The sequence below is a fragment of the Schistocerca cancellata genome, chromosome 2, assembly GCF_023864275.1.
Source record: "Schistocerca cancellata isolate TAMUIC-IGC-003103 chromosome 2, iqSchCanc2.1, whole genome shotgun sequence".
Taxonomy (NCBI): domain Eukaryota; kingdom Metazoa; phylum Arthropoda; class Insecta; order Orthoptera; family Acrididae; genus Schistocerca; species Schistocerca cancellata.
Window position 1 is genome coordinate 211,606,009 of NC_064627.1, and position 8,793 is coordinate 211,614,801.

Genomic DNA, 8,793 nt, shown 5'->3' on the forward strand with positions numbered 1-8,793 from the left:
CCGCATGTATCCCGTGCCACCCAACGTGCTCTAGAAGGTGTAAGTCAACTACCCTGGCCAGCAAGATCTCCGGATCTGTCCCCCATTGAGCATGTTTGGGACTGGATGAAGCGTCGTCTCACGCGGTCTGCACGTCCAGCACGAACGCTGGTCCAACTGAGGCGCCAGGTGGAAATGGCATGGCAAGCCGTTCCACAGGACTACATCCAGCATCTCTACGATCGTCTCCATGGGAGAATAGCAGCCTGCATTGCTGCGAAAGGTGGATATACACTGTACTAGTGCCGACATTGTGCATGCTCTGTTGCCTGTGTCTATGTGCCTGTGGTTCTGTCAGTGTGATCATGTGATGTATCTGACCCCAGGAATGTGTCAATAAAGTTTCCCCTTCCTGGGACAATGAATTCACGGTGTTCTTATTTCAATTTCCAGGAGTGTATTTTGCTAAACTACAACAACATGGCGGCCTATGCACACTGTGGAAATCCCGAGGCACGCTGCAGTTCTGTGCTCAGAGACCGGAGTTCTGCACCCGGATAACACAGAGGTCACTGACCGCGAATCACATCTCAAAGAATTTAGTACAGCCAATATGTGTCTACCAGATATCTCAGTAACGGGGAAACCAATTAAGCATCGATATTTGCATAATGTAAACCTGTGTGAGATCGTGAAAGCAATAAAAAATATACTAGACTCTTCAACTTATAGGTCAAACACCCACAGAGCCCTACAAACCAACGTTCTCCACAGAAGTAAGAATAGACAACTTTACAGCAAGTTAATTATGATGCTATGTCCTCGTAAAAAAGTGGTCCCTTTGTTGTGGAACTGATATTTTCTTCCTTCTGGCAAGAAGTACAGGAAGTATTTGTGTTTGGTGCGTGTGTGCAGATAAGGGACGTCCTGACGGCTCTGCAGTACGCCATGATCCTGCCCTTCTACAGCAGCCAGATCTACTTCTACTGTTGGACGGCTGATGCCATCACACAGCAGGTGGGCCTTAGCTATGTTACGAGCAAAGTTTGGTCCTGTTTACGTGGCTAAGTGCCCACACTGGCTCTGCAGTGCCATCGTTGTCAGTGCTACGAGTGCGTGAGTATCCGTAGCGTAAGCTTTATTATGCGTCCTGCTATTAAGTTCCTGAGAGAAGGTGCAAGGAAATGCCCAGACGGCATGCTGTATCGGAACTGTGCTCAATAGTCCAGCATAAGGATTAGATACAGACTGAGCAAACATCATCTCTGTATATAGAAGGCTTTGGTTGTGCTGACGTCCCCTGTCTCGTTAACTATGCAGGTCACCCAGTGTTACGGTGTACTTGCACTAAGAGACAAAGTACTCCGAAGTCAGCTGCTAGTCTGTCAGTAAAGCGCGTGCCTAGAACTCGAGATCTCGCGGTATGGAATTCCGGTCGGACAACGGAAGTTTTCAATGTGACTTCAATTTAATTGTCACTTCTTAACGATGTGAAGAGTCGCTAGGAAAACGCGTGGTCCGTATTTCACGTTAAACTATAATACCTCTTTTCCCGACTGACAGCAGTAGCAAAATAGCCCACAATTTTATTTCTGGAATTACAATGCAATATAGAGTTGAGCACAAACATGTAGTTATTTTCAACGAGTAATCTCGGTAGAAAATGTTGTTTTATGACGTAAGTAATCAAGAAATTATTGTTTATTTTTGCAAAACATAGCTTGTTAGCATCGTCTCTAACAATGCTCCCACTAATACACAAATATTAATATAACCACAGCTGGGCAAAAATTTTCCGGCAGCAGAATAGCGCTTTCTGGTCTCTCTGAGCAGAAAAATTTTTAAATGAAAAACCACATCTACGATCCCTGGCCAATTAACATAAAATACAGGGTGGCTGTAATTAAACTTTCGCTAGTTGAGCAGGAAAATTATTTATCACATAGATACCAAACTTTAATGGAATGATGTTCAGACTGTGTGTTGCAGCCTTTGCGTTGTTGGTAGTGTTGGTGTCATGAACTGCTGTATGGCGCCGGTACTGAGGCGGCGGCATAAGGTTAAAACACAAGCATTGGTGAGCATTACAGCTGTAGACAGTCGAAATTGGCCTGGACACCAGACACTCGTAAAGCTGTTTTATCTGAACAACATCAGCAGTGCTGCTGCTCTTGTCGAGTGTCGAAGCATTAAAGGAATACGAAGACATCGTCTTCCCGCACCGAGCTTGAAGAACATGAGCCGGAAATACGAATTAACTGGCGATTTGAAAATTGTTCCTGGGATAGGCAGACGACCAATTGCACAACAGATTTTTGAAGAAGTTACTGTTGCCAAAGTTGAGAATGCTGGTCGCGCTATGTGACCTCCAAGCACTGCATGAGCTGTGTCACGACAACTAAACATTCCATGGTCCGTCTGAAAGTTTTCGGCCAACAGTAGAGTAATCTCTAGTGCGGATACTGGTTGTGGTGAAATCAGATGGTCGTCACACTGAGCAACGTTTGTAACCTAGGACGTAAATATGCTACGCAATTAACAAATTTACCCTCTTATGTGGGAATCAACATTAGTTTCTTTCAGTGGTTTATTTGTTGTTTCTCTCACACGTATCCTTACAAATGTTTCAAGAAAGTTTCGTTCTCCTATGATCACTCGATCACTCTTTTTCCACGGGGGACTTCTTAAGTAGCGGAAATTTAATATAACGACGCTGCACACCAACTTCACAACTGGTCTACACGAGCATCTAGGACATACATTGGCCAGACGGGTAGGGATTTTGCCACAAGGTTTAGAGATCATAACTATAGTAATAATAGTGGGCTGGGGTGCCATATGACGGAGACTGGACATTAGCTGGCCCCGATAGAAGATAGCCAAAGGATTCTGCATTTAGAACCAAAAGGGGAGATTTTAGATAACTTTGAAGATCTGGAGATCTATGCGCGTATACAGTACGCTGCCCCCCAAGTCTTTAATGAACAGGCTTCCGTTGGGAACAATTGGTTTCTTGGCTTGTTTGAACGGATAGTAATTTGAGTTTGGTGTCTATTAGTCCCTCGTAAGAAGTTATGATAGTGTATTTCATAGGAGCTGGCGGTGTTCTGTGCGCGTACCGTTGTGATATGCTAGGTTTTTTGCTGATTGGTTGGCTAGTTTAACGTCATACAGGGAACGTTAGATGGGTAGATAGGTTGTCATATACGTATTTGTTCACCACCGTACCCTTTGGGTGGTCCTTGGTGACAGAATGGTTTATTTTATTGAATTTAGACTTTTAACTTTTAACACTTTTAATGTTTTGTTTTTTGTTTTTAAAAATCTAGAGCTCTCCAGTATCCGGATAGCATAGGTAGGACTCGGGAAATTGTCGTGCCACTAGTTTATATAAGGAATGTGTGAGGTATAACCGAAGTGTGTTTTGGGATTTTATGAAAATGTTCTTCCTCTCACCATTAAACATTTTCCCATGTGGTAGAACAGTGTAAGTTGTTGTTTGAAGGCTTCTATTTGGGCAATCATGGCCCGTGAATATCACTTGGCTGTAATTCGATAGGCGGATGGCTGCCGCCGACGTGGTTGCCATTGGCTTTAACAGATGGCGCCTAAGACGTTTGCGTACGCGAGCTGATCACAGGGTTTTGGTTCATGATGGATGATGTTGGTTGTATTTAATTTGGTGGTATTCTTTTACAGATCTGAGAGATTGAAAGGTTTATTCATGAAAGAATTCCCCCCTATTATTTATTTTATATTGACATATGGTTTGAGTTGTGCTTAGTGCCACAACTGGCTATAGGTATAGTATGACAATGTAAAAAATTTTGGAGTTTTTCAAAAAAATTTAAAAATTCCTTTAATGTTAACGTGGACGGAAGTACTACTCCTGTTAGATGTTATATGATGAGTATATTATTATTAAGTTACATGTGAACACATGGAGCACATGACCATGCAGCGCCCCCTACCGAGGGCACTTCGCTGCTAATTGACTTGTTTAGCATCAGTATACGCTCTGCTTCAAGATTGCTTGTGTCACAGTTATAGTCATACGTTATTGGACACTTTCTTTGAGTTGTCAAGGCTGTACGCCTGGTTGGTTAGGAAGAAGTTGAAGTTTGTGGTATGTAACTCATACGACCCGATCTCATTTTCTGTAACGTTGAGACGTGATGAGTGTGGTGTTCACTTACGTTTTGTACTTTTTTGTAACAGATGTCTGAAGATGGGTGTAATTCCGGAACGCATAACATGTTCTAATAAAAGTGTCAATTGAACACCTCATGACTATATTGTGATTGTACAACGTTGGCTGCCAATTATCAACTAGGACCAACTGTAGCGCTTTCCCCTACCGTTATAATTACAAGAATATAAAGCTTGGTCACGACAGAGCATTGTGCTACTCATCATTACTTTATTCAGCAACGTTCTATGGATAATATTTTCAACTGCAATTTCAGTTTTAGCTAGTGGCCTCTCCTGGCGCTATCCATTCCTAGCGTATTCGATTTTAATATGGAAAATTCTGTTATCACACAATGAAATATGTGAACGTATGTCATAGATCTAATCCTCAACTCTAGGACTCCGTTCACGGACCCTGACCGATCGACCGCCTTTTCATCCTCTACCAATGGCGTCACTGGATGTGGTATGAAGTAGTGTGGGGTCCTCACTCTGCTCTCACGAACTTTGTCAGTTTTCGTGTAGTGTCAATAAATAATATCAGAGAATGGCTTTCTAGAGTCTTTGCCGTGAGTGGTAGGTAATCACTATTTTACGTTCATTTCCTTAAAATACGTATGTTCTTGAACTTTTTTGAAGTCAATTTAACTTGAAGCAATTTTCTGCTTCTAATTTTTCTCTCAGACCTGAAAATAGTTGTTTAACGACTGATGTTAGAAATAAAAGTAATATGATACATTGGCCCGCCCGGTTAGCTTAGTGGTCTAACGCACGGCCTTCCGGAGTGGGAAGGAGCGCCTGGTCCCCGGCACGAATCCACCCGGCGGACTTGTGTCGAGGTCCGGCGAGCCGGCCAGTCTGTGGATGGTTTTTAGGCTGTTTTCCATCTGCCTCGGCGAAAGCGGGCTGGTTCCTCTTATTCCACCTCAGCTACACTATGTCGGCCATTGCTGCGCAAACAAGTTCTCCACTTATGCGTACACCACCACTACTCTACCACGCAAACATAGGGGTTACACTCGTCTGGTGTGAGACGTTCCCTGGGGAGTCCACTGGGGGCCGAACCGCACAATAACCCTGGGTTCGGTGTGGGGGCGGTGGAGGGGTGAAGTGGACTGCGGTAGTCGTCGTGAGGTTGTGAACCACCGCGGTTGCGGCGGGGAAGGAGCCTCTCCGTCGTTTCTAGGTCCCCGGTTAACATACAACATAAAATATCATATATTTCTGCGATCAAGACATTTAAAAGATTTGGAATTTTTCTAATTTCAAAAAAGTTTTGTGTCATATTTTACAGAAATAAAATGAAACCAGTGAGGATGATATACAGGCGTCAATATATGTTTTTGAATAAAGAATAGAAAAATAAATACATTGTGATTTGCAGAAGATGGAATTTCAAATCCAAACTGAAATCTCAAAAACGAAAAAAAAAAGTCAGCAGGAGCTTCTAATATGTCAGTAACATGACAACTATCAAGTTCTTATTACTTTGTGTTTACAATTTCTCTCAGGCACATATACTAATTTTTAAATGAAATGCTGCGACGTCTTGTCATACAGCCTCCGTCCACTACATTGTCATCTCAGTATTTTTGTTTCACTTCCAAGTAGCTGACAGCTTCACGATATGATAAGAGGCCTCATATGTACACACAATAAATCTTAACAGTTGGCTAGGAAATTAGGAAAACCGCACAGATTTCACATCGGTGCATATAAACTTACTTTCAAATTCTTGCAGGCTTTGACTCTCACAATGTCAAACCACTTCCTCCGCGGCCTGACACCTACATTCAGGAGGGCTGCTTGCAGACTATCTGGTTTCGCTGTGTACGGTCAGTTCCAAGAAATTGTTTTCACGTTTGGGCCTTCCTGGTGCCCATCCTCAGGGGCAGCATGCAGACACTCTCATTCGTCAACTCCTCCTCCAACTAATAGCACTTCTCTGGAGAGTGCTGCTTCCCACCAGGCCTTCCACAAGTTTATACCCAACAGGTGGCGGAAATAATCTGCTACGGCGATAAGACTCGCTAGTTCTTAAGCTAGCACATGAGCCTCTGGTCGCAAACCACTTCAGCCGGACTACAGAAATAGGCTACTGCACACGTCAGCTCCAGGCGGGATGCAGATGGAAGTCAGATTCTGTCGCAAGAGATGCGGCTAGAAATGATGTGTTACAGTGCATCTTTTCATTGATCAGTTAATAACACTCAGTTTTTGAAAAATTTTATTCTTGATACTGTAAATCAAAACAGGTAATAAACATTGCATGGGGGCTTTTATATATATACGGAATGCAAATTTTTTTTTTTAGCTGTCTGTCCGATTACGCAAGTCTCGTAAACGGCTGGCCCTGACTAGTATTAGTACGCAATCTGACTGCATGAACAACAACAAAGAATGAAAGAAAACTTTCGTTAACACAGTTAATTAATTAAGTCCCCAGCAACCATAAAATCTACGAAGCCAACATAGCACAAGTGTAGCTGTTCTGTGTGTGGAAGTATGACTCAACGTACACATCTGGCACGGTTCTTCTTCAACAAGACAAGAATTTTTAAATACCAATTATACTGACGTGATAAAAGAAAATTAGAAATACTATGATTGCGCAAGAAAATTAGAATTACACTCTAATACAAGAACACACGCCAGATGCTTTGTTGACTGAACCTGTAATGACACATTATTCAGGTCACTGAAAGAATAAAAGAATAAAAGAAAATACCTCCATATATATTGACGAAATGCACTCTGACCATTACAATATCTCCATTGGAATAACATCTGCAATCTCTCCCATCAAACCACTGCATAAAACATGGAACAACACTCTCCACTACCACATCTCACTCTGACTTCACGACAAGCAGTGTCCACCACAACTTCTCGGTAAGAACTGCCTGCCGCTACGTCTCAATAAGCACTGCCAGTGGAGGCGGCGGAACAATACTCTCTGGCGCGATCTTTGGCGCTGTGGCTCAGTGTAGCCACCTTTCATATGCCCTTCCTCCACGGGCTAGAATTTGATGGTATTTTTGCCAGCATTGGTGGTGAAAATACCACCAAATTCGTCAAAAAAATACAGACAATAATAAAAGATAATATTAATACGTAAATATCATATAACTAGATAAAATTTTGGCTTTGCACTGACCTTACAATAGCCTAATATATAAAATACAGTAAGGAATACAAATTCTTTCATACATATGACTTTACATAATAGTTTACACAAATATCATGTGGTTAAACAATTCAATCGATAGCGTCAGCAATGACGAATATGAGCAGGTAAGAGTCTTATAACTTTTCACAAACAGTAATACACAAAAAATCAGTTTATACAAATATTCACATAAAATGTTTTCATAACAAGTAGTTGACAGTTCCAGCAGTAGCACCCAGCATTGTGGAACAGGTGGAGACTCCAACAGGTGACATCATTTCAGTAGAAGCAGTTCATCAGTGGCACCCAGCAATGTCGAGCAGGTGCAGACTCCCACAGGTGACATCATTTCAGTACAAGCAGTCCATCAGTGGCACCCAGCAATGTCGAGTAGGTGCAGACTCCCACAAGTGACATCATTTCAGTAGAAGCAGTCCATCAGTGGCACCCAGCAATGTGGAGTAGGTGCAGACTCCAACAGGTGACATCATTTCAGTACAAGCAGTCCATCAGTGGCACCCAGCAATGTGGAGTAGGTGCAGACTCCAACAGGTGACATCATTTCAGTACAAGCAGTCCATCAGTGGCACCCAGCAATGTGGAGTAGGTGCAGACTCCAACAGGTGACATCATTTCAGTACAAGCAGTCCATCAGTGGCACCCAGCAATGTGGAGTAGGTGCAGACTCCAACAGGTGACATCATTTCAGTACAAGCAGTCCATCAGTGGCACCCAGCAATGTGGAGTAGGTGCAGACTCCAACAGGTGACATCATTTCAGTACAAGCAGTCCATCAGTGGCACCCAGCAATGTGGAGTAGGTGCAGACTCCAACAGGTGACATCTTTTCAGTAGAAGCAGTCCATCAGTGGCACCCAGCAATGTCGAGTAGGTGCAGACTCCAACAGGTGACATCATTTCAGTAGAAGCAGTCCATCAGTGGCACCCAGCAATGTGGAGTAGGTGCAGACTCCAACAGGTGACATCATTTCAGTAGAAGCAGTCCATCAGTGGCACCCAGCAATGTGGAGTAGGTGCAGACTCCAACAGGTGACATCATTTCAGTAGAAGCAGTCCATCAGTGGCACCCAGCAATGTGGAGTAGGTGCAGACTCCAACAGGTGACATCATTTCAGTAGAAGCAGTCCATCAGTGTCACCCAGCAATGTGGAGTAGGTGCAGACTCCAACAGGTGACATCATTTCAGTAGAAGCAGTCCATCAGTGGCACCCAGCAATGTGGAGTAGGCGCAGACTCCAACAGGTGACATCATTTCAGTAGAAGCAGTCCATCACTGGCACCCAGCTATGTGGAGTAGGTGCAGACTCCAACAGGTGACATCATTTCAGTAGAAGCAGTCCATCAGTGGCACCCAGCAATGTGGAGTAGGTGCAGACAGCAGTCTATAATATTCACTATCACTAATCACACTGTTCATCAGTTTATAAGCAGAAA

General features: G+C 43.3%; 1 protein-coding gene across 1 annotated transcript in view; it reads left to right on the top strand.

Annotated features, from left to right (window-relative positions):
• Nucleotides 1-1,047, top strand: part of LOC126152602 (uncharacterized) — a 41,162-nt gene extending 40,115 nt beyond the window's left edge. The window contains exon 3 of the mRNA XM_049916017.1: nucleotides 895-1,047. Coding sequence (XP_049771974.1) covers nucleotides 895-1,047 — 153 coding nt within the window. The remainder of the gene's footprint in view (nucleotides 1-894) is intronic.
• The last annotated feature ends 7,746 nt before the right edge of the window (nucleotides 1,048-8,793 follow it).